This window comes from Leucoraja erinacea, chromosome 2 (assembly GCF_028641065.1).
Source record: "Leucoraja erinacea ecotype New England chromosome 2, Leri_hhj_1, whole genome shotgun sequence".
NCBI classification, from domain to species: Eukaryota; Metazoa; Chordata; class Chondrichthyes; order Rajiformes; family Rajidae; genus Leucoraja; species Leucoraja erinaceus.
Genome location: NC_073378.1, coordinates 81,897,270 through 81,922,516, shown reverse-complemented (window position 1 = coordinate 81,922,516; position 25,247 = coordinate 81,897,270). Strand labels below are relative to the sequence as shown.

Genomic DNA, 25,247 nt, shown 5'->3' with positions numbered 1-25,247 from the left:
TGGCCTTGCCGAGATAGCATGGTGTAGATGGAGTCGATGGAAAGAAGGTTGACGGAAGGGACAAAATGTGGAGAAAAGAACTGCAGATGCTGGTTTAAATCAAAAGTAGACACAAAATGCTGGAGTAACTCAGCGGAACAGGCAGCATCTCTGGAGAGAAGGAATGGGAGATGTTTCGGGTTGAGACCCTTCTTCAGACTGATCTGAATTGGTGGAAGGGAGGTTGGTTTGCGCGATGGTCTGGGCTACATCCACAACTCTGCAATTCTTTGAGGTCTTGGATGGTGCTATTCCCAAACCAGGCTGTGATGTATACTGATAAAATGCTTTCTATGATGCATGTGGAAGTTGGTGAGGGTGTTGGAGACATGCCAAACTTCCTAAGCATTCTAAAGAAGTAGAGGCGTTGGTGTGTTTTATTGGTCATAGGTTTGCTGTGGTTAGTCCAGAACAAAGTGCTGGTGATATTTATTCCTAGGAACTTGAAGCCCATTGCTTTAAAATTTCACTAATGTGTTTTTTTTCTCTCCACCAATGACATTTTTTTAAATGCAGATTCTTGCCTGTTACTTTGAACTAAGGGAGGGAAAATATTTTGACGGGGAATAAAAGGCTAATATTTTAAGAGTAAAGGGGTTGCCAAAAGACTATGACAAAAAGAAGGAAATGTTGCAGAGTTAGAGAATGGTGCTCAGATACCAATCAACTTTGTACAAATGAGAGGGATGTTGCCACTGTTTAGGGAGGAAGGGGTAGGAAAAACCCGGTGAATTAAAATATATAGAAAGCCCTATTAAAGATGGTAATGGTCAAAATGGTGAACTGCTTTGATTGGCTTACCAAAGGAAGAATGGCTGGAAATTGTGTTCCCAGCAATAATCTTTCAATCCTCTTTAGATATAGATATAATAGCACAGGGTCATTATACATTTATTAAACATTTAAACAAAGGTTGGAAATTGTTCAAAGAGTTGGAATTTAGAGTTGAATTTGTTTCCACCACCTTTAGGGCCAAGTATTCCAAGTTGAATGAAAAACAATTCTCATGGCACCTTTACTACTATTTGTTAATCCATGTTGGGTGGTTGCCAACCTTTTTGCTGCCGGTAGCAGATTTGAATCATATACTGACATCAGCATTTATTTTTTAAATTGTACCATTTTGTTTGGATTGCCACTCCACATTTCATCGATCAGGTTTACACCTAGTTCACCATACTGTATTCCTGAGATTTATATATTCATCCCTTTTTATTCCAAATTACTTGTAACTATTGTTGATTGTCTAACTTGATTTTTTTAAATTATGCCCAGCGTACCCACATCCAGACAATTAAAATATATCAAAATGACGAGTGCTTCTTATGTCAGTCTTTGAAAAACTCCAGAAGTAAAAAAAAAAACAGCTGTCATTGCTACAAGCTCATAAATATTAGGAGCAGATGGTTTGGCCCATCGAGTCTACTCGACCAATCATGGCTGAACTATCTTTCCTTCCTCTCTATCTTTCCTTCCTCTCAACTCTATTCTCATACCTTCTCCCCATAACTTATCACACCCATATTAATCAACTACTGTCAGTCTTCACCAGCGCTCCCAAGTCCCTTTGCACCTCTGATTTCAGAATCTTCTCTTCATTTAGAAAATAGTTTACTCCTTTATTCTTGCAACCGAAGTGCATGACCTCACACTTTGCTACACTTTATTCCATCTGCCACTTCTTTGCCCACTCTCCCAACCTGTTCAAGTCCTTCTGCAAACTCCCTGCTTCCTCTACATTACCTGCCCCTCCACCTATCATTGTATCATCCGCAAACGTAGCCACAAAGCCATCAACTTCATCATCCAAATCATTGTACTGTATATCAATCATGAATGGTGGCCCCAGCACCGATCCCTGCGGAACACCACTAGTCACTGACAGACAACCAGAAAGGGCCCCCTTTGTTCCCATCCTTTTCCTTCTGCCATTGTGCCAACATGCTATCCATGCTAGTATCTTCCCTCGAATACCCTGGGCTCTCATCTTCTTTAGCAGCCACACGGGTGGCACCTTATCAAAGGCCTTCTGAAAATCTAGGTACACAACATTTACTCACTCTCCTTTGTCTATCCTGCTAATTACTTTCTCAATGAATTTCTGCCAACACCAGGACGTGCTTGGTTACTGTGGGGCTCCCTCCCCTCTCACCTGCAGTCGTTTCCAAGGTGTAGTATGTCGGTGAGTCTGTGGGGGGTGTGGGGGTGTCACTATTTTGTCGAGGTTCCTCTACCTTAATCTAATTTGTCACACAGTAACAAATCCAGAATTATCTTTTTCTTAGTAGGCTCAACTATAAGCTGCTGATTGTAACTCCTGATATGATGTATATGCTATATCTTGGCTATTGTTGGAAGGCAGATATATAACTCCATGGAGGGCATTTTTACCCTTGCTGTTTCTTCAGCTCTGACTCCCATAAGGAAGGCTACATCAGACTGATTTTTCCTCATGTTCAAATCCTTCAATAGGTGTACTGAATTATACATGTTTTACAGCTCGGTGGTGGTGCAAGTGCTATTTTCAACGCTGTTGTAATGATTTAGATGCAAGGGCATTAAAACAACTAGCAAATGGCAGACTGGTTACACGAAGCTCAGTGCTGGAGGGGAGAGTGGACTCTGAGATGGATGATGCTATGAGAATACAGGGTGACAAGGTGCTGGTCATCCTGAAAAACCCCGGGCATCCCCTCCATGTAATTCAGAGTCAATGAGCACTTGGATAAACAACCGGTCCTCCACCCTGCCCTGTAAAACGGAGCGAAAGAGAGATTATTATTCACCCCTGTAGCCATTAGATTTTATAAGGGGACCGCTAGGCTGTAGGGGATGCATTACTGCAATTTTAATTTTTATAAATAATTATTGGTCTTTTTGAGTATTTATTGCTCTCAGGTAGTGTCCACAGTGTATCTATGTATTTTCTGTCTGCAGTTCGTTTTGAATCTGTGGCTTGTTGGTTGGGGGCTTCTGGACATCTGAATTTCCCTGAGGGGATCAATAAAGTATTTATTATTATTATTATTATTGTTATTATCTGTGGGTCCTTGTTCATCAGTCAATGAAAGTAAGCATGCAGGTATAGCAGGCAGTGAAGAAACCAAATGGCATGTTGCCCTTCATAAGGAGAGGAGATGAGTATAGGAGCAAAGAGGTTCTTCTGCAGGTAGACAAAAGTGCTGGAGAAACTCAGCGGGTGCAGCACCATCTATGGAGCGAAGGAAATAGGCAACATTTCGGGCCAAATCCCTTCTTCAGACTGATGTTGGGTGGGGGGGGGGGGGGGGGGGGGGGGGGGGGGGGGGGGGGAAAAGAAAGGAAAGGAAGAGGAGCCAGAGGGCTGAGGGAGAGCTGAGAAGGGGAGGAGATAGCAAGGGCTACCGGAAATTGGAGAAGTCAATGTTTATGCCGCTAGGGTGCAAACTGCCCAGTATGAGGTGCTGCTCCTCCAATTTCCGGTGGTGCTCACTCTGGCCATGGAGGAGGCCCAGGACAGAAAGGTCGGATTCGGAATGGGAGGGGGAGTTGAAGTGCTGAGCCACAGGGAGATCAGGTTGGTTAATGCAGATTGAGCGGAGGTGTTCGGCGAAACGATCGCCAAGCCTACGCTTGGTCTCACCGATGTAGATCAGCTGACATCTAGAGAAGCGGATGCAATAGATGAGGTTGGAGGAGGTGCAGGTGAACCTCTGTCGCACCTGGAACGACTGCTTGGGTCCTTGAATGGAGTCGAGGGGGGAGGTAAAGCGACAATTGTAGCATCTCTTGCGATTGTAAGGGAAAGTGCCCGGGGAGGGGGTGGTGCAGGAGGAAAGGGAAGAATTGACCAAGGAGTTACGGAGGGAGCGGTCTTTGCGGAAAGCAGACAGGGGGGGAGATGGGAAGATGTGGCGAGTGGTGGGGTCACGTTGGAGGTGGCAAAAATGACGGAGGACTATTTGTTGTATGTTGTATGTGGAGGCCGGTTCTCTGGATACTTTCAAGAGAGAGCTAGATATGCTCAAAGGTAGCGGAGTCGGGGGATATGGGGAGAAGGCAGGAACGGGGTAATGATCTGTGGATGAGCAGCCATGATCACATTGAATGGTGGTGCAGGCTCAAAGGCCGAATGGCCTACTCCTGCACCTATTGTCTATTGAGGCACCCCATCCCCTCTGCCCACCTCCCTGTCATTTGGATAGGATGTGTAACCTTTGATAGTCAGCTCCCAGCTCCAATCCTCTTTCATGATGCCCACAATGTCGTACCTATCAATTTCTAATTGTACTGTAAGCGCATCCACTTTGTTCTATATACTGAGTGTATTCAAATATAACACCTGATGGTAACCTCTCCTGCACTCTCCTTCCTTTTAACTTCATCCTTACATTTTCAATTTGTTGACCCCCATCCCCCACTATTTAGTTCAAAGCCCCATCTATGGCTCTAGGTCTGTGGTTTACAAGGACCCTGGTCCCAGCAGGGTTCAAGTGGAGTCTATCCCTTCAAAACAGGTCTCTCCTTCCCCTCATGCCAATGTCGCACAAATTCAAACTCACTTCGCTCACACCAATCCTTGAGCCACGCATTCAACTCTTTAATCTTCTTGACCCTATGCCAATTTGTTCGTTGCTCAGGTAGCAGTTCAGAGATTATTACCTGTTTGGTGCTGCTTTTCAATTTAGTCCCTAGCTGCTCAAATTCCCATAGCAAATTTTCCGTTTCCTTGTTCTACCTATGTCATTGGTACCCACATGGACCACGACCACTGGATTTTACCCCTCCCTTTCCAAATTCCTCTGCACGTCAGATGGAATGTCCTGAACCCGGGTACCAGGCAGGCAACAGGCAACTCTATTGTCTTTCTGTAGTTCATTTTGTGCTTGATGATGAATATAAGGAACAGCAGAAGTCCATATGGTCTATTGATCTACCACAGCATTAAGATCTTGGTTGATATGATCATGTCCTCAAGACATTTTCCCACCTTTTCCCAAAATCCGTGATACTCATGTTCATTTTAGTCCTGTGTATATTCAATGGTTTAACATTTTCAGCCCTTGTTAGAGAATTCCAAATATTTACAATAATGTTAGAAGAAACTCCTCCAGGAATATGCAGAATTTAATATTGGTAACCAGTCATATGTAATACTTTTGCAAATACCTTTTGAAGACATGCACATGACTGCAACTACATTACCTTTATCAACCATAACTGTATCTGCAAGGAATTCAATCATTAGTTAAACACATTTTGCCTTTAATAAATGTGTGTTGAGGATGCATTTTTAAAGCAGAATTATGGTATAGAATTCACTTTCAGAAGATGTTGGAAACAGATTGAATTGTAATTTTTAATAGGATATATATATATTCTAAATTGCAAGGTTATGTAGAAAGAGCAGGAAACAGATACACTGAAGTGTTTTTAAATCACTTCTTAAAACCCATCTCTTATCCGTGGCCTTTGATACCCAGTAAGATGTCGACATTATTTATTTACTTGATTTATTTTTTTATTTTTTGATTGCTTTTATTCCGTGGCTATTATTTTTACTCATGTTTTATGTCTTTTAATTTATTGTTGTATTTCATATGTAATTTTTGCGCCTCATGTGAGCTGTTATGGTGTCTGTTTATGATGTCTTGTTTATTCTTCTGTACAGCACTTTGGTCAACATTGGCTGTTTTAAAGTGCTTAACAAATAAAGTTGGATTGGATTGGAAGAGCTAGTTCAGACAATGGCCCCTCCTGCAATGTATATTTCTTGCACTTTGATGTTTATTCATATTGCTATAAATAGACAAAAGCATGCCACAGCTATTTTGTTTGATGTCCACCAAACTATTTCCTTTCCATGATTTTGTTGCTACTCGACACAATCATGTTGTCTCAGTTATAGAATATTCGGTTTGTTGCTCTAACCTCTTTCAACATTTTACTACCTGGGAGAGGTGTTCAGCTTCAGTACCTTTTACTTTGATTTAGTTAGTTGCTCCCAAATTGTCAGTTTAGGATTGGAACTTCCTACTAGATTACCAATTTATGACTTCTGGGTTGTGTAATAATACTTTTTTAAAGTTGCAATTACTGTACTATCTTTTCTGCTCCGCCCGAGGCAAATAATTTTATATACTTCAATCAGGTCTCCCCTCAACCTCTGACATTCCTGAGAAAACAATCTAAGTTTGTCCAACCACTCATTATAGCTAATAGCCTCTAATCCAGACACAATTCTGGCAAACTTCCCAGTGACCAATTCATTGTTGATCTTGTGCACTTTAATCTTCTGATTCAGCCTGCCAAAAGGGACTTTATCAAATATCTTGCTAAAATCCATACAGACAACATCCCCCCCCGCCTTATCCTCCTTGATCACCTCTGTCACCTCATCAATAAAACTCAATCGTTCATAAGACATGACCTGCTGCAGACAACACTATGTTGGTTGTTCCTAATTAACTAATTTTCTTCTAAATGTGAGTAACTAGCCCTTTCTCATCCAAATGTTAGTAAATGTAGTTGGTATGTGGTAGACAAGGAATTGTTTTTTTCGGATTTGATTTGTTTCAAATTTTTCAACAGAAAGAACAATCTCGTCCAACTTTGATGCCTAATCCACCCCTCCGTCCCATGAGGAAAAAGGATAGTGTTAAAGAAGGTGCTGCAGGTGATGAGTTTGACTACCAGTGTGTTGACATCTCTCCGACTCTGGAGAATATACCAGCATATGAATGGGCTGATGTGATATCACAGCCACCGATGTGTGAAACTGATTCAGTGCCTCCAAATGTTGAGACAATTACAAATGCTAATGAAGCAATGAATTGGAAAAATATACATTGCCGAACAACCCCCCACCCACCAAATATTTGTTGCCCTTATTCAGACATTCATATGTTAAGGTACAAAGTTGAACAAAAAAGGAATTATGATAAACCATCTGCATTTAATCAACATCAGAAAGAAAGGATCATGGATTGTTGGGCAACTCCGGTTATAAATGTGAGTCCAATTTGCAGAGAAGACTTTGACCAACTGGCGGAAGGACCAAAATCAGTACAAAATGACATCAGGTATGCAGATTTACCTCAAAGCAAATTGTTAGATTATACATCAAAAGATAATCATTTTTCATTGAACAAACCACCTTCAGCAAATGATGCAGATGATTGCGAAGAAGAGGTACAATGTTTAAATAGAAGCATTCTTGCAACCAGTGATTTACAGCCAACATCCTGTCCTACGGAAAATTGGGAACTTTGTAGAATACTACAACAGCCACCACCGGTTGAATGAATGGGTTAACAGGATGATTTGTGATGACCCCAAGCTTCAGATCTCAAAACTGAAGTTCCCACTTCCATTCAATAGGTCAATCGAGCATAAGAAATTACATGAGATAGCTCCAGAAAAAACGGTGGATTATCGGGAAAACATATATTGCGGGAAAAAACACTCATTCTTTGGTTTAAATTCTTCTTATTTTCACAATGGAACGCTTTAGCCACCTTTTCAAAATCTTTGAAATCATTAAAGGTAACAATGATTTGTCAAAGTGCTTTCAACTTTACTGCACTTTATATCTTAGCGAGTTCGGTATTTCGATAAATGCAAGGAATCATGGGATTTGTCAAAGGCCATTCGGGATTTTAAAAAAGCGAACGCAGCGTTGTATCAACTGTGTATAAATTGTTAACTATTCTTCCAACTATGTCAACTCAATAGCTTCCTTTCTTGTTCTGCTGTTCACACACTACTTACACAGTCCCACTTCTAGTTCAGTTCATTAATCTGCAATTATAAGATATTCAAAAAATTAAAGAATTGATTTTTATTTAATTCTTAATGCGTTTGCTACTGGAATAAGAAAATATTATGTGTTTGAAACATTTTCTTATCTTTATTCATAATTTATGTGTAAAAACATATTTAATCTAAGGCAGCCAATGACTGTATCAGTGCGATGTGGGCTGATGCTTTACCTACAGGCGGTGTGAATGTACTGTTAAGGCAAAGATTCATCTCCGAGGAAAACTGAGTATAGGGTTGGCCCTGTGAAGGAGCCGCAAATCCGACATAAGACATTTAACTGTGAAATGACTGCCCTTTGGCATTGGATAGATTGAGTGGAGGGTCTGTGCTGTTCCAAGGTTGTGGTGGGTTTCCCCCAGCCATCTCATCCAGTTCAGATTCAGATTCAACCTTTATTGTCATTGTGCAGTGTACAGTACAGATACAACGAAATGCAATTAGCATCTCACCCACAAGAGCTAACCTAGAATAATGGAACAGTAAAATATATATATGTACATACAGTAGCAGTAGTGCAATTTTTCTGGGGGAAGGAGTGTCCGGGGGGGGGGGGGGGTGACTGGCAATCACCAAGGTGCAGAGTTAAGTTGTGTAACAGCCACAGGGAAGAAGCTGTTCCTGAACCTGCTGGTCCGGCAACGGAGACACCTGTAGCGCCTCCCAGATGGTAGGAGGGTAGACAGTCCATGGCTGGGGTGAGAGCAGTCCTTAACGATGCTGAGCGCCCTTCGCAGACATCACTTGCTTTGGACAGACTCAATGGAGGGGAGCAAGGAACCGGTGATGCGTTGGGCAGTTTTCACCACCCTCTGCAGTGCTTTCCGGTCGGAGACAGAGCAGTTGCCATACCATACTGTGATACAGTTGGTAAGGATGCTCTCAATGGAGCAGCGGTAGAAGTTCACCAGAATCTGAGGAGACAGATGGACCTTCTTTAGTCTCTTCAGGAAGAAAAGACGATGGTGAGCCTTCTTGACCAGTGTTGAGGTATTGTGGTTCCAAGAGAGGTCATCAGAGATGTTGACACCCAGAAACCTAAAGCTGCACGTTGACCAGCACAGTTCACCAGCCCTTGTTAGCAGAGGCTATTTGTGCAGGTGTTACCCGAAGCCCAAAGGTTTTGTGGATGTTCTGCGTTAGGATCGGGCACGTAGCGAGCTAGCGAGAGGGCTGTCAGATCAGATTAGTCCAGGTTGCCGAGTGGCCGAAGGGCGGATTTTAATGGGTCGTTATTAAACTGTTCCGTCTGTGCGGCATCGCCAGCTCTCTCTCTCTCTCCCAGATCCCCCAACCCAACTGTCGACAAAGCCTCACTGTGAAAATGCTCCCACTCATGTTACGGGTTGGCTCCACGTGTGCCCACTCGCTGGGGCAGGCAGTGCCTCCTTCAAAGAGAGCAAGAACAGGTCCCATTAGCTGGGCAGCTGCAACCCACTACTGAGTGAAGCCTCTAGTTTGGCTGCACTTCAAATGGCTCCAAATTCTCATAATTATCTCCACCCGGTCACCCGAACCCAGCTCCCAACTGTGTGTCCTGACAGACTGGATCCAACCCCAGAGGTTAAAGCAACAGCATCTTTATTTAAGCCAACACACCTCAAAAGTTTAACCAGCCTGTTCGAATCCAATCTGAATTCCACCCCCCCCCCCCCATTCAACAATTCAGGTTAGAGAGGGGAGCAATTTTATGTGTGTGAAATAAATTTCCCCCAAGTCTTATCAAATTTAACCAAAGGTTCAACAATGTCACTCCTGAATTTTTCTAAATTTAAACATGATATCGTTTCAGTACCACTGGAGTGTGGTCGGAGGATTGGAGTCTTTCCATTTAAATAAAATAGATCTTCTTAATGTGGTAACAGCAATCAGCCGATGGGCGGAGCAGGACAAATGAATAGAATCTAACATTGGTAGCCCAAAAATTGCAGTAATAGGATGAGGTTGTAAATCAGTACCTAAGACTACAGAAATAGTATCAAAATTATATTTCCAATATTTTTCCAAAAGTGGTCAGGACCAAAACATATGGGTCAGTGAGGCCACTTCAGAGTTACTTCTGTCACAGGTAGGATTTATATGACCATAAAAACGAGCTAACTTATCTTTTAACATATGAACTCTGTGAACCACCTTGAATTGTATCAAAGCGCGTCTTGCACACATTGAAGAGGTATTGAGTAATTGAAGAATCCTCTCCCATTTCTCTATAGATAGAGAAATTTGGAGTTCTCTTTCCCAGTCATTCTTAATTTTATCAAATATATCTATTTGTAATTTCAAAATCAACTCATAAACATTTTAATCCTTTCTGATAAGGGTTCAAATGTAAATTTTTTCCAAAATTGCGGTTTGATGTGGTAGCGGAAAAAAGGGTAGAGTAGCCTTCAAAAAATGTCTAATTTGTAAATATCTAAAAAAGTGTGAATTAGGTAAATTATATTTATTAGAAAGTTGTTCGAAAGAGATAAAAACAACCATCCAAAAACAAATCACGAAAAGTTACTAATCCCTTCCTCTTCCATAACAAAAAGACTTGATCAGTACTAGAAGGTTGGAAGAGAAAATTAGATAAGATAGGACTCGATAAGATAAAATCATTTAGTCCAAAAAACCTACGAAATTGAAACCATATTCGAAACGTATGTCTTATTATTGAGTTAGTCGTATATTTATTCAATCTCGTAATTGTAAAAGGTAACGAGGCCCCTAGAATAGAAGCCAATGATAGCCCTTGTAAGGAATCACGTTCAGGATTTATCCATTCTGGGCATTGGGTATCTTCTAAATCTTTTGTCCAAAATGTTAAATAACGAACATTGACTGCCCAAAAGTAGAATCTAAGGTTCGGCAATGCCAAACCACCATCTTTTTTTGATTTCTGTAAGGATTTTTTACTTAGTCTGAAATTTGTATTCTGCCATATATATAAAGTAATTTTGGAATCAATAATATCAAAGAAAGATTTGGCGATTAAAATTGGTATCGTCTGAAATAAATACAGATTTTTAGGTAAAACTAGACCAAGTGCAGACCCGTTGGGTCTGTTCCCCCAACGTGCGGTTGTGGGGGGGGGAGGCGGCATGCAGCGTCACACACACTAACTATCCCCCCCCGCACTCACGCTAATTACCCCCCTTGATATTATATTAATATTATTAATTTGCTCCTTTTACCCCATAACCACCCTATCTACTCCCGCATAGCCCCCAACTTGCAGTCACCCCTAGAGAGGGGGGGAGGGGGCGGGGGTAGAGAGTGAGGGCAGAGAGAGAGGGGGGGGCAGCAGAGACAGAGAGAGAGACAGAGACACAGAGAGAGGGGCAAGATGGAGAGGCGGGTGGAGAGGAGGAGAAAAGGGAGGGTGGGTGAGGGGGGAAAGGTGGGGGGAGATGGGGAGGAGAGGGTGAGAGTGAGGGGGAGAGAGAGAGGGGGGAGAGTGGGAGGGGGAGGGTGGGGAGGGGGAGGGAGGGGGAGGGTGGAGGGTAGGGGGTGTGGAGGGGACGGGGAGGAGGGGACGGGGAAGAGAGGGGGGGACGGAGGTGAGGAGAGGGGGGAGAGGTGGGGAGCAGGGAGGGGGGGGAGCAGGGTGGAGGGAAGGCGGTAGGGGTGTGTGGAAGGGTGGGGGTTAGGGGAGGGATGGTGGGGAGGGGGATGGTGGGGAGGGGGATGGAGGGGAGGGCTGGAGGGAGAGGGGAGAAGAGGAGAGGGGGGGGGGAGAGGAGAGGGGAGAGAGGAGAGGAGAGGGGGGGAGAGGAGGGGGGGAGAGAGGGAGAGGGGGGGAGGGGGGAGAGAGAGACAGGAGGGGGGGGGGGAGAGGAGAGGAGAGGGAGGGGGGGAGAGGAGAGAGGAGGGGGGGGGGGGGGGGGGAGAGAGAGAGGAGGGGAGAGAGAGAGAGTGTGAGAGATAGATAGAGTGATAGAGAGATAGATAGAGAGAGAGATAGAGAGAGAGAGAGAGAGAGAGGGAGAGAGAGAGAGAGAGAGAGTGCCTTTTTACTTCAACCCAAACCCCCCCCCCAAAATAACCATTTCCAGGCAGTGCTTTTTTACTTCAAACTAACCATATTTTCATTTTCAAACCACATTAAGGGTACTTACTGTTGTGTAGACATTTGTTCAGTGTCATTCAGAGCTCAGAGTGACCTCCATCTTGCAGACTGATTGAGGCACACCACGTCCTGGTTTTATAGTCCCTCCCCCTCCCTCCAGCAGGGGCAGCAGAGAGAATGGTGAATTTTTAAAAAACATTAATTTCTCTCTGATTTTTCATCGATGGGAAAAATACGCTGGTCCAGGAAGGCAGATGTGGGCTCTGATCGAGGTGGCCATAAATAACGGCCGTAGGTGGCGGCGTTGTCTCAGAAATCGTAGCACAGTGGGCCAAAAGCAGTCAAGATCAGACTTTTAGTAATATAGTATGAATCCAGTCTTCATCATCTCTTCTCATTTGAATTATCTGACATTTTAGGAAGTAACTTCCACTACACTTGCTCTATTGTGAGTAAATCCTACCTTAGAGAGAGACCAGATCTGTCCACAATATTTCAGCTGCAGTCTTATGTGGTCTATATAAGATTAATGCAAGATGTCTCTACTCTTGTACTCAAAACCATATGCAATGTGGAGGCCTGATGAAAATGTTGTTGTGCTTGGGCATCCAGAAATTCTGATACAGTAGCTTTATGATTACGTATCTATGGATATCTGAAGTTCATGGACTTCACACAGTAACATTAATCCCCAAGCTCTCACCATAACGTCAGTGGGAGATTGGATGATCTCACAGTAAAATAGTAAATATTTACTTTTAATGAATTACACTTTGTTCCAGGGGTTCTGTAAGCTGCACGAATATACTTTTGTTGAAATTCTAGGTGACGGTTGTTTTACTTGTTGCATCCATGAATCAAATGTAAGTATTCATTGCATCTTTACGTGAATAACATGACATTTTTTTTAATGGAACTCTGGCGTGAACATGTTAGAAAATTTGTGTCACCACTTCACCTGCTTCAAACGTAGAGGAACGTGTGACAGATAGTATGGATTTGAAAAACCAAACCGCCTCCTTTACATCAAGGAGAAATTTGAAATGTTAAAGCTTAAATTCAGTTTCGAGTTGTATGTCGGGCAAATTCAATTTACAGCATATTAGCAGCAAAACCAGATACCTATTTTCAAAGTACGCAAAAATGCTGGAGAAACTCAGTGGGTGCAGCAGCATCTATGGAGCGAAGGAAATAGGCAACTTTTCAGGCCAAAACCCTTCTTCAGACTGATGGCGGGGCTGGGAGAAGAAAGGAAAAAGGAGGTGGAGGAGCCCGAGGGCTGAGGGAGAGATAGGAAGGAGAGGAGACAGCAAGGGCTAACAAAATTTGGAGAATTCAATGTTCATGCCCCCAGAATGCAGATTCCCCAAACGGAATATGAGGTGCTGTTCCTCCAATTTCCGGTGCTGCTCGTTCTGGCCATGGAGGAGACCCAGGACAGAGAGGTCGGATACAAAATGTGAGGGGGAGTTGAATTACTGAGCCACCGGGAGGTCAGGTTGGTTAATGCGGTCACCAAGCCTCCGCTTGGTCTCACCGATGTAGATCAGCTGATATCTAGAGCAGCGGATGCAATAGATGAGGTTGGAGGAGATGCAGGTGAACCTCTGTCGCACCTGGAACGACTGCTTGGGTCCTTGAGTGGAGTCGAGTGGGGAGGTAAAGCGACAAGTGTAGCATCTCTTGCGGTTGCAAGGGAAAGTGCCCGGGGAAGGGGTGGTACGAGAGGGAAGGGAAGAATTGACAAGGGAGTTACGGATGGAGCGGTCTTTGCGGAAAGCAGACATGGGGGGGAGATGGGAAGATGTGGTGGGGTCACGTTGGAGGTGGTGAAACTGACGGAGGATTACTTGTATGTGACGGCTAGTGGGGTGAAAGGTGAGGACAAGGGGGGACTCTGCCCTTGTAAATACCTATTTTGAAATTTTTGTTAGAGACATGGTTCAGAGTTTGAAGTTCGCAGTGGCTGCTATTATCCTCACAGCTGTCTTGTCTAATTGATTAAAAACAACTTATAAAAGTCCATCAGCAGAATTCCAAATTTTTTTTTGCTTAGTGGGTTACAAGTTCTATGCAATTGTTTTAATTTTGGTATTGTTTTTTACAATCTATATGTCTAAAATCTCAACCAGCTATGAAAAGGAGACAAAAGGGTATCAGATAAGGACGAGGAGCAGAGTAAGATTTTTTCACACAGAATGGTGGGTGTCTGGAACAGGCTCTCAGGGGATGTGGGAGAAGCAGATGCGGCAGCAACGTTTAAGAAGCATTTATTCAGATACTTGGCAGGGGATGGAAGGATCGCGACCATGTGCATGCTGATGGGATTAGTTAGGTTGGTATAATGGTCAGTGCGAACATGATCGGCTGCAGGCACCTTCCTGCGCTGCGCTGCACTGTTCTGTGATTGAGCCTGTTCACTGGAAGTACAGCAAAACTGTGCTTGGCTGATCCCTTCTTTAAAGAGCTTAATTTTTTTTAATGTTGGCACAATGGTTATATGGCATCAGAGCAAAGCATTAAAATATCAGTAGTCCTTAATATCAGTAGTCCTTAAAACTGAACATATCATAACAAAACTAGCAGACTAAAGACACTTAAAAAAAAAATTAACTTTATTCAGGATAAAATTTCGTTCAGACCGTAAGGTGTCAGGAATTCAATTCAATTCAAAATATATGTACAAAACCAGAACTCTGCAAAATTCCTCCGACATTCTCTGTGGCTGCACATACATTTGTTAACGTTCTAGTTGGTAGTGTTCCCAAAAACCCCAATTATACCCGGCATTCTTGTCACTCATGTAGCCCCCTGGGTGATTGATATCTCTTCCCACGTTTGAAGGGCATCAACTACCTCATTGGTCGCCCTTGTACTATCTTTGATTGGACTTTACTGGCTTTATCTTGCACTAAATGTTATTCAGTCATCATGTATCTGTACACAGCTTCATTGTAATCAATTTTGTCTTTCCACTGACTGGTTAGGCCACAACAAAAGCTTTTCACTGTACCTCGGTACACGTGACAACAAACTAAAGTGTAGCAGCAGAAGACCCTTGGCTGATCCCTACAATGCCGCTCCTCTGAGAAAGGATCTCGACCCGAAAAGTCACCTATTCCTTCTCTCCAGAGTTGCTGCCTGATCCGGTGATTTTGGGTCCATTATCGGTATAAACCAGCATCTGCCGTTCCTTCCTACACAGGCAGTCCCAAAGATGATCTTTGGGCAGTCCCTTCCAAAGGATTATTGGTCCCTTCCTGCACTGGAAGCCCATTTATGCACTGGCAGCCCATTCCCCTTCCAGCTCACGCAGCCCCTTCCAGCTCGCGCAGCCCGAATGATACTAGATTATAAACTCTTGTGTTCAAGAAGGAACTGCAGATGCTGGAAAATCGAAGGTACACAAAAATGCTGGAGAAATTCAGCGGGTGCAGCAGCATCTATGGAGCGAAGGAAATAGGCAACGTTTCGTGCCGAAATCCTTTTTCAGACTGATAGTGGGGGGGGGAGAAGGAAGGAAAAAGGGGAGGAGGAGGAGCCCGAGGGCGGGGATGGGCGGGGGGTGGGAGGAGACACCTCGAGGGTTAAGGAAGGAAAGGAGACAGCAAGGGCTAGCAAAATTGGGAGAATTCAATGTTCATCCCCGCCGACCGCAGTTCCTCCAATTTCCAGTGTTGCTCACTCTGGCAATGGAGGAGACCCAGGACAGAGAGGTCGGATTGGGAATGGGAGGGATTATAAACTCTGCTCTATAAAATCTTTGCTTTGGACAGCCCCTTCCCGCACATGCCCCACCTCCCAGCATTTCTTCTCCCTTCGTCACTCGCCTCCACATTGCTGCGCGCGGCGTTCTGGGCGGATCAGCCAAAGGGCGGGACGTCACGTCACGTCATCGTCGGGGTTGATTGACGGGGTCCTGGTCGAATCAGAGAGTGGGAGGCGCCGGGCGCCGGCTGTCCCGTCCAATGGCGACGGCGGGGGCGAGCGATATGACGTCAGGCGACAATTCCGGGCAACGTTCCTTGCGGCGGGTTGCGGGCTCACGTCGTTGCTGCTGCTGCTGCTGCTCTGTTGCCCCCGGTGCGGCGTGGACGACCTTGAGCTCAGTGAAGACAGGAGACGGTCGTGAGCGGCGGTAAGTTGCAGTAAAGTGGCGCCGCTGCTTGGGTCCCGGGGTCGGCGGTGCCAGAGCTGCCGATGCCGGGACAAGGGCGCCGGCCCGTCCTCACCGTGTGACTGCGGGGAGCGCCGGGCTCAGGAAGCGATCCGGGCTCCCATGCTCTCCCGCCGTGAGGCTGGCTACAGAGCTGTGGGGTGGGTCGCTAACACCGTGCTCCAGTGAAGGAAGAGAAGCCTCTTGACATTGCTAGGGCCAGGCCGCCGGGAGACAGAGCAGGAAACGAGGTCTGCGGTCAAATGTGCGTAGCGTCACCCTCAAGAAGTCTGGTTTGAAAACTCGGTTTTATCAGCAACGCTGCTGGGTGTCTGTCTGGTCCACTCTTAGTTCTATTAGCCTCGCCCTCTGTTAAGATTCTTTGCTCACTTGATTTTTACCTGGATTGTGTAAGTGAAAACTGATTAACTGGTACGTGGGTAATGGGTTATTGGCTACGTTTATTGATCAACGTCTGGATATTGACTTTATGCATTACCATTTTTATAAGATTGATTTAAAAGCGAATGCTTCCTGCCTTCGGTTGAATCTTGCGAAGGGGATGTGAAGGACGGGGCCAGGAAAGTGTAACTGGGATGTCCTAAACCCTGTAATTTATTTATGTGGTTCATCTGTAGTAGGAAACCATTAAGTTAATACATGTAGGTGGGGGATGGGGGGGGGGGGGGGGGGGGGGCATGGTAGGGTCTTTAACGAAACCACGAAACGGGTATAATCCTTCGGCCTGGTTATTCAATCTTGTTCTTGCGTAATTTCGGTTTCGCTATTGGTCTTCGAGTTTCTCCGGAAGCGGAGATTGCTGAGGACATCTTCATTCTTTCCAACCCTTCTATCCATTATATTTGCTTCTATCGGTGTCTCGGTTAGTTCATTGCATTACGATTTCTATTTGAACATGTTTGGACTTTGAAATCTTCCAACACTCGGATGTTGACCTATGTTATGTGTTAGAATGACCTTCGGTTTGACCTTGATTGGCTGGTTTGAATCTAAAGCAGATGTGTTGAACTAAAACAAGTTAACATTATATAAAGCCCTCATTTAAATGATAATTACTTCGAGCGCTGAATAAATGTGTTCTTTAGACACCGACTATGACATTGAAACCAACCTTGCTGGAGTTGTAAACGATCCTGTGACTAACCTCAGGACCTGAGTCATTCTCAGCTAGTCTAGCTAGTCTAGCTAGTCTATCTGAAATTCTTCGCACCATTCCATCCTTCTCCTTCCTGCAGACCCATGCCCCGTTACAGGAGGTGATATCGGCCCCCAAGGCTCTCTTGATGTGAGGACTTATCCTCATCCGGTTCCCTTGTCTGTCTGTAGCCACAGTTGTGTGCACTTTTCCAGCTACATTGATTCAAAGATTCCTATCCTTGTTATCCTCTGTCTAGAAAATCTAACATTTTATTTACTTGTTGCTCCTTGGCAATATCAAGAAATATGTTAGGTCTGCAGTGATGGTACTCAAGCTATGACTGATCCTCTTCATGTCCAATATTGCATACCAGATGAACAGAAATGTCCTTACAAATGTATTTTGGGAAGACATAACATTGAGTCCTTGCCACAAGTTTTGTTTTAAGCCAGTGGCTCAGTCCTCTCTCCTGGCTGCTGTATTCTTTGAAGGTCGGAGGAATTAGGCATGATCCTATTGGAACATGCTAGATCTTAAGAAGGCATGAATGGGTAGGTGCCAATATGTTTCCCATAGTGGAAGAATCTTGAATGAAGGAACATATTAATATTTAAAACTGAGATACATGGGAATTTCTTTTCAGGGTGAATTTCAGGAGTTGATTCGGAAGGTTCATGTATCTGATATTTCTAGACTCTGAGACCTCGGTGTCCTTGCTATACACATAAGTATGCAGAACCATATGAGCAGTAGTTCATCCAATCCTTCAAGACTGCCCTGTCATTCAATGTAATCATAGATAAAGTGCATAAAGGCTCACCTCTTTTGTGTCATTTCCCTAGCTCCATATTCACTGATCTTTCAATAGTTGATTTACTCCCCTTTAAATGCCTCCGTGGTAGTGAATTCCTGAACTTCCCATGTATCTGTTTGATGTTTAGCCGCATGTAAGTATGTACCTTGGTTCAAAACTTTCTCACTGGTAGAAACATCTCAGCACCTTGCCTATCATGGCTTAAAATTGTGCATGTTTCAATAAGAACATCCCTAATTCTTCGTAACTCAATATGGTTGAACTTCAAGCTGTTTGTAACAGGAAAATGTTCATAACCAAGGAATTAGCAGTGGAAAAACTCAAAGATTTCTGGCATCTGCAGTGTCCGGTTAACCCACTGTATCTCTTCTGGACCTCCTCCAAAGCTGGTATATAATTTCTTAAATAAGAAGGCCAAAGCTCGACACAGATGCAGCCTTATCAACTTTATTTCTAAACTTCAACCCTCTTGTGATAAAGGCCTATTTGACTTTCTAACTGCTTGTGTACCTGTTAACTTATGTTTCAAGCACAGGAACACATTCCCTATACCTGCAGTCTTTTTGTAAACATTAGCTTTCAATTTCCTTCTAGTGAAATATATAGCTTGCTCTTTACCATATTAAACACTATTTGCTAAATCTTTGCCCACTCAATCCCTCTTTTCTTGCAGTAGAGTTCAAAGATCCATTTGTGGCAGAGTTCAAATTGTAGTGTGCTCTCCCACCTGTTATCAGCACAACACTTGTAGACTTGAGTATCTCAATGTTCTCCTGGCCGTGTACTCATTTTCAACCCTCCATAAACTTCAGGTCATTCAGAACACCACAGTTCTATTTTTCATTAATCCCCATTGCTGATTTTACATTGTGTGTTCATCCTTTTACATCTCTCAATTGTTTTGCCATCTCATTTAGAAGTGAACTGAACCGGGGAGGTTTCTGCTTTGCTTTCTTTCATTCTGCGATCCTGTAATTGGTTAATGCAGTTTAGCAATTATGACGGTTTTTGCAAACCAGTGGGAAATTTGGATTGAGATTGATTAGCTGAAAAATATGAAAGAACGGTTGCAATTACTTAATATTTACACGTGTTTGAATCTAGAGCATTTAATGTTTGTTTTTAAAATGAAAATAGCTGGGGTGTTTTAAATCGGAAACAAGCAGATTTATTTGATATCATACTTTTTCCGTTCTTTAGAAACTGAACACAATGGGTGATATAGAGAAGGGCAAGAAGCTCTTTATTCAGAAGTGTGCACAATGTCACACTGTGGAAAGTGGAGGCAAGCACAAGACTGGGCCAAACCTCCATGGGTTGTTTGGACGCAAGACTGGCCAGTCTGATGGATTTTCCTACACGGAGGCTAACAAAAACAAAGGTGGGTTTGGATGTCTGTGGTTTCCTTTCTGAATTATCAACTTTTAACCAGCTAAATAAACTGAGGCAGATTGATGCTTCGGAAAATTAAGACTTCGTGCACTTCGCTTTTGATTTATCCAAAAGTATGTCAATTTTGGGATGAGATTTCTAAATCCAATCGAGGCTTGAAAACGGTCAAATCCACAAACAAAAAACAGTTATTGTTTCATTTATTATCTTGGTGATTTTGCAATATCTAGATTGTTAGGGAAATGGAGATTAAGTCTGATGTACCATTGTTCTGGAATTATCATTGCTAATCAAAATTTATGGTCCTAAGAATGAATGAGAAAATCGGTGTTTGAATTAATATTTGAATATCAAACGTGAAGATTGCAACAATTGAAACTTGATTAGGTGATCACTGACTAGTCCATTGTGTTTTTAAGCCTACAAATGTTCAGCAGCAGCAGCGGGAAATACAATTGTGTAAATGTTAGCATATTTCTCAAACTCTTGTTTTCTGAAAACTCTTAACTGTTTTACAACTGGATATTTTGTAGCTGGGCAAAAATATCTCCTGTGGGAGATTTTACTTTGTTTGTAGCAACCAATGATATGAACAATTTGGCTTCTTTTGGGTTGTAAGATCTTTATGGGGCACAACTTTTAAACCTACCTGAAACAAGATCTAATCACTTGGTTAATACTATCCAATGTTTGGGTAATTGGCAGTCTGACAGTGAGGAAGACTTTCTATTGTAGATATTGATTAATTTAGCTTTGAGATAAGATGTCTTGATTTCCCTGCTTGTTCAAATAGTGAATCATTTACAACTTTATGTAATATACTTTAGTATGATGTGTCATTGCACAGTTCAAGTATGCAAAGAAAATTCTACATCTGTCAGGTCATGTGTGATTTTGGGCTTGTAGAGCACTTTATATTCATTTTGAATAAAGCTTCACATATTGACAATACAATTCTTAGAACTGAATAACTTTTAAATGCTAATGAATTCAAATTTCATAAGTTGTTGGACAAATAACTTGAATGTGTTTTTTGCCAACTTCTACTTCCCAATCAGTGATGATTCATATCTTGCCTAAGAAGTGCCAATGACAAAACATTAACATGCAGAAACCAGGCTGAATTATGATTACATACACAAAAAGATAATGCCGAATTAAGTTTTAGTAGTTCGGTGCCCCTGCATGGCTAGTTATTTAACAGCCATTCTGTTTTGGACATGTCCAATTTACCTTTTGGGTACAAAGTGGAAACGGGTCCTTCGACCCACTGAGTCTGCGCCAACCAGTGTTCCACATACGCTCGCACTTTTCTACACACTAGGGACTATTTACAATTTTTACTGACATTACTTATCCTATGAACCTGTAGGTCTTTGGAGTGTGGGAGGAAACTGGAGCACCCAGAAAAAACCCCAAATGCTCACAGGAAGAGTATACAAGCTCTGTACAGACAGTACCTGTAGTCAGAAATGAACCTGCATCTCTGGTGCTGCAGGGCAGCAACTCTACTGCTGCGCCACCGTGCGGCCATGGGTGTTTCTAGGTTGTTTATTCTTGGGAAGAGGATTGGCCTTTAAGCTAGCAGAGCAATCTCACCATATAATAAATTATGAGCGTTGCAAAGACTGAAACTGCTGGCTTTGGACTGACTGAACGGTTTTACAAAGTGGGTGGACAAATTCTCTGCTTTTACTGAGAGTCTAAAAATGCCTGTGCAAGGTTGCTGTTACAAATGATCTACACTAGATAAACAGGAAGCAGCATGTGAGGCTGGGAAAGCACATCTCGGACCCGCAAACACTCAGCATAGGAGCACCACAAGGCTGTATATTCTCTCCTCTCTACTCTCTCTACACCAACGACTGCACCTCCACAGACACCTCTGTCAAGCTTCTCAAGTTTGCGGACGACACAACCCTGATTGGACTGATCCAGGATGGGGAGGAATCTGCCTACAGACAGGAAGCGTCATAGCTGGTGTCCTGGTGCCGTAGCAACAACCTAGAGCTCAATGCTCTTAAAACATAGAAACATAGAAATTAGGTGCAGGAGTAGGCCATTCGGCCCTTCGAGCCTGCACCGCCATTCAATATGATCATGGCTGATCATCCAACTCAGTATCCCGTACCTGCCTTCTCTCCATACCCCCTGATCCCCTTAGCCACAAGGGCCACATCTAACTCCCTCTTAAATATAGCCAATGAACTGGCCTCAACTACCCTCTGTGGCAGAGAGTTCCAGAGGTTCACCACTCTGTGTGTGAAAAAAAGTTCTTCTCATCTCGGTTTTAAAGGATTTCCCCCTTATCCTTAAGCTGTGACTCCTTGTCCTGGACTTCCCTAACATCGGGAACAATCTTCCTGCATCTAGCCTGTCCAACCCCTTAAGAATTTTGTAAGTTTCTATAAGATCCCCTCTCAATCTTCTAAATTCTAGAGAGTATAAACCAAGTCTATCCAGTCTTTCTTCATAAGACAGTCCTGACATCCTAGGAATCAGTCTGGTGAACCGTCTCTGCACTCCCTCTATGGCAATAATGTCCTTCCTCAGATTTGGAGACCAAAACTGTACGCAATACTCCAGGTGTGGTCTCACCAAGACCCTGTACAACTGCAGTAGAACCTCTCTGCTCCTATACTCAAATCCTTTTGCAATGAAAGCTAAAATACCATTCGCTTTCTTTACTGCCTGCTGCACCTGCATGCCTACCTTCAATGACTGGTGTACCATGACACCCAGGTCTCGCTGCATCTCCCCCTTTCCCAATCGGCCACCATTTAGATAATAGTCTGCTTTGCTGTTTTTGCCACCAAAATGGATAACCTCACATTTATCCACATTATACTGCATCTGCCAAACATTTGCCCACTCACCCAGCCTATCCAAGTCACCCTGCAGTCTCCTAGCATCCTCCTCACAGCTAACACTGCCCCCCAGCTTGGTGTCATCCGCAAACTTGGAGATATTGCCTTCAATTCCCTCATCCAGATCATTAATATATATTGTAAATAGCTGGGGTCCCAGTACTGAGCCTTGCGGTACCCCACTAGTCACTGCCTGCCATTGTGAAAAGGACCCGTTTACTCCTACTCTTTGCTTCCTGTTTGCCAGCCAGTTCTCTATCCACATCAATACTGAACCCCCAATGCCTTGTGCTTTAAGTTTGTATACTAATCTCTTATGTGGGACCTTGTCGAAAGCCTTCTGGAAGTCCAGATACACCACATCCACTGGTTCTCCCCTATCCACGCTACTAGTTACATCCTCGAAAAATTCTATAAGGTTCGTCAGACATGATTTACCTTTCGTAAATCCATGCTGACTTTGTCCAATGATTTCACCACTTTCCAAATGTGCTGCTATCCCATCTTTAATAACTGACTCTAGCAGTTTCCCCACTACTGATGTTAGACTAACTGGTCTGTAATTCCCCATTTTCTCTCTCCCTCCCTTCTTAAAAAGTGGGGTTACGTTTGCTACCCGCCAATCTTCAGGAACTACTCCAGAATCTAAAGAGTTTTGAAAGATTATTACTCATGCAATACTAAGACAGTGGAATTGATTGTAGACTTTAGAAGAGCTCCCCCTCCCCTCAGCCCACTCACTGTCAACAACACCACAGTCGCATCTGTGTAGTCTTTTAACTTCCTGGGAACCATCAACTGCAAAGACCTTAAGTGGGGGGCTACCGTCGACTCCACAGTCAAAAAAGCACAACAGAGGATGTACTTCCTGCGGCAGCTGAGGAAGCACAATCTGCCACAGGCAATGATGGTTCAATTCTACACGGCCATCGTAGAGTCTGTTCTCGCCTTCTCCATCATGGTCTGGTTTGGCTCAGCCACCAAGCACGACACCTGGAGGCTGCAGCGAATCGTCCGATTAGCAGAGAAGATTATTGGCTGCAACCTTCCCTCCATTGATGAACTGTACACTGCAAGGGCCAGGAAGTGAGCGGGCAAGATCATCTCTGACCCCTCTCACCCGGCCCACAAACTCTTTGAATCACTTCCCTCTGGAAGGCGATTCCGGACTGTCAAAGCTGCCACAGCCAGACATAAAAAGTTTTGTTTTTTTTATCCACTAGTAGTTGCTCTACTCAACAGCCAAAAATCTGTAGCCTCCCTTTGATCTGGTATTTTGTTGGCTCACATGCTTGATCAATGGTGTTTTATCATTAATGTTTTATTAGTATTAATGTTTAGTGTTTTCTGGGTCATTTGTAATTGTCACTATGTCATGTTGTTACTTGTGGGTGGAGCACCAAGGCAAATTCCTTGTATGTGAATACTTGGCCAATAAACTTACTTACACTAACCTTTTACAACCTTTCTGAAGTTACTGGGTGGACCATTGTGTCTGCTTTGGCTCTATTTAGAGGTAATCCCTCTAGGTTTTTCTCATGACTGCAAATTTAATTTCAGGTGCCTATTTAGCTCTTTAGATTGCAGCTGAATTTAGCTCTGTTATTACTCCTGAGAATAGTTACCCAAACTTGACTGGTATATACTCAGGTTATACTCTTAATGATGTTTTGTACCTGTCAGATTCCCAATTCTGCAGAGACAGTCCCGGTTTCTCCAGTTCACCTACATGACTGAAATTTAAAGAATTTTGCCATTAATGTTCCTATGAGGAGACCCTGGTTTTCCTGGGTTTTTCTACTCCACATGAAGATTTGGAACTGATTTCCATGTGCTTGTTGAAAATAGTTGGTGATACCTTCATAATTTGTTCCTCCGTAGCTTTTGAGTTTCAGTGTAAAGAATGATGGGATGATTTTAGATTGTGACGGGAATTATTCAGATGTGGAATACCCACTAGAAATTAAAGGAAGTAAAATCCATTAAAAAAATATTGAACAATCCAAAAGTATATAATGTACTGTGTAGGAGGGGACTGCAAATGCCAGTTTATATCAAAGTTAGATACAATACACTCAGAGTAATTTGCCCAGTCACTCAACCCCTAAACCACCTGACATTTAGGGCTATTTTAACACATTTAATTGCATTGCCTGTAGCCCCCTGTGATCATTTGAGGTTTTTGAATCATTTTCAGATTGTTTTGAGTGGGAATTTCACCTACTAATTTGAAGATGGTAACTGTTCTATTTCTGCACAGGTATTACCTGGGGTGAGGATACACTCCGAATTTACCTGGAGAATCCGAAGAAATATATCCCAGGAACAAAAATGATCTTTGCTGGTGTCAAGAAGAAGGGTGAACGTGAAGACTTGATAGCTTACCTCAAATCATCCACTGCCAATTAACTTGCAGCCACAGCATCTGCTGTCTTATTTATTGATGAGTAGATCTGTCTCCTGATTGATCAATCTGGAAGAGGTGTTGCAATGAACTTTTTAACTGGTTTTTTTTAACCATGTTCTGTACAAGGCATTCTCTACCACCCTGTAACACTGTGCTGTTCAGTTTTAACATTATAAATCACTGGTAATCCATTATGTGGAGACAATAAAAGGGAAAATCAATCATGAACATTTTTGTCACTTGCAATGTAAATTGTTCAACTGTTGTGGATGGGTCAAATTGCAAATACACTTACTGGGTTCTTGTTTCCTGTTAAGTTCCCAGCCAATGCGATTGAGTAAAAGTCAATCACTGTAAATTACAGGTTATTTCTACCAAACCATTTGCAAAACCTTGCAACACCAATTACTCACTTAATTGGGAAGTGGTGACTTGGGTAGTTTGAGACAATTTAATGAGATGTTGGAAAGGAAAATGGTAACCTTTAAAACATGAGAAATTACTCTTCCGCTATCTTTTAAAGTAGGTTTTTTGGTTACCCGATCTGAAAAATGTTAAGCTGGCT

At 43.1% G+C, this 25,247-nt stretch overlaps 2 protein-coding genes across 2 annotated transcripts in view; both read left to right on the top strand.

The window, feature by feature from the left end:
* The window catches only part of LOC129711640 (uncharacterized protein C7orf31 homolog), a 44,107-nt gene extending 36,230 nt beyond the window's left edge, over positions 1-7,877 (top strand). Inside the window, 2 exon segments of the mRNA XM_055659442.1 lie at positions 6,610-7,320; positions 7,322-7,877. Coding sequence (XP_055515417.1) covers positions 6,610-7,320; positions 7,322-7,531 — 921 coding nt within the window. The 3' untranslated portion in view covers positions 7,532-7,877.
* An 8,036-nt stretch (positions 7,878-15,913) lies between these two features.
* Positions 15,914-24,910, top strand: LOC129711636 (cytochrome c, testis-specific). The gene is made up of 3 exons (XM_055659430.1): positions 15,914-16,025; positions 19,217-19,397; positions 24,536-24,910. Exons 2-3 carry the CDS (start codon positions 19,229-19,231, stop codon positions 24,682-24,684), a joined length of 318 nt encoding a protein of 105 aa, XP_055515405.1. The 5' UTR covers positions 15,914-16,025; positions 19,217-19,228; the 3' UTR covers positions 24,685-24,910.
* The last annotated feature ends 337 nt before the right edge of the window (positions 24,911-25,247 follow it).

Bases quoted from the DNA above. Each gene is read 5' to 3' on its own strand.
- LOC129711636 (XM_055659430.1), top strand. From the start codon at position 19,229: ATGGGTGATATAGAGAAGGGCAAGAAGCTCTTTATTCAGAAGTGTGCA. The intron at 19,398-24,535 runs GTGGGTTTGGAT...ATTTCTGCACAG, and splicing joins GGAGGCTAACAAAAACAAAG to GTATTACCTGGGGTGAGGAT.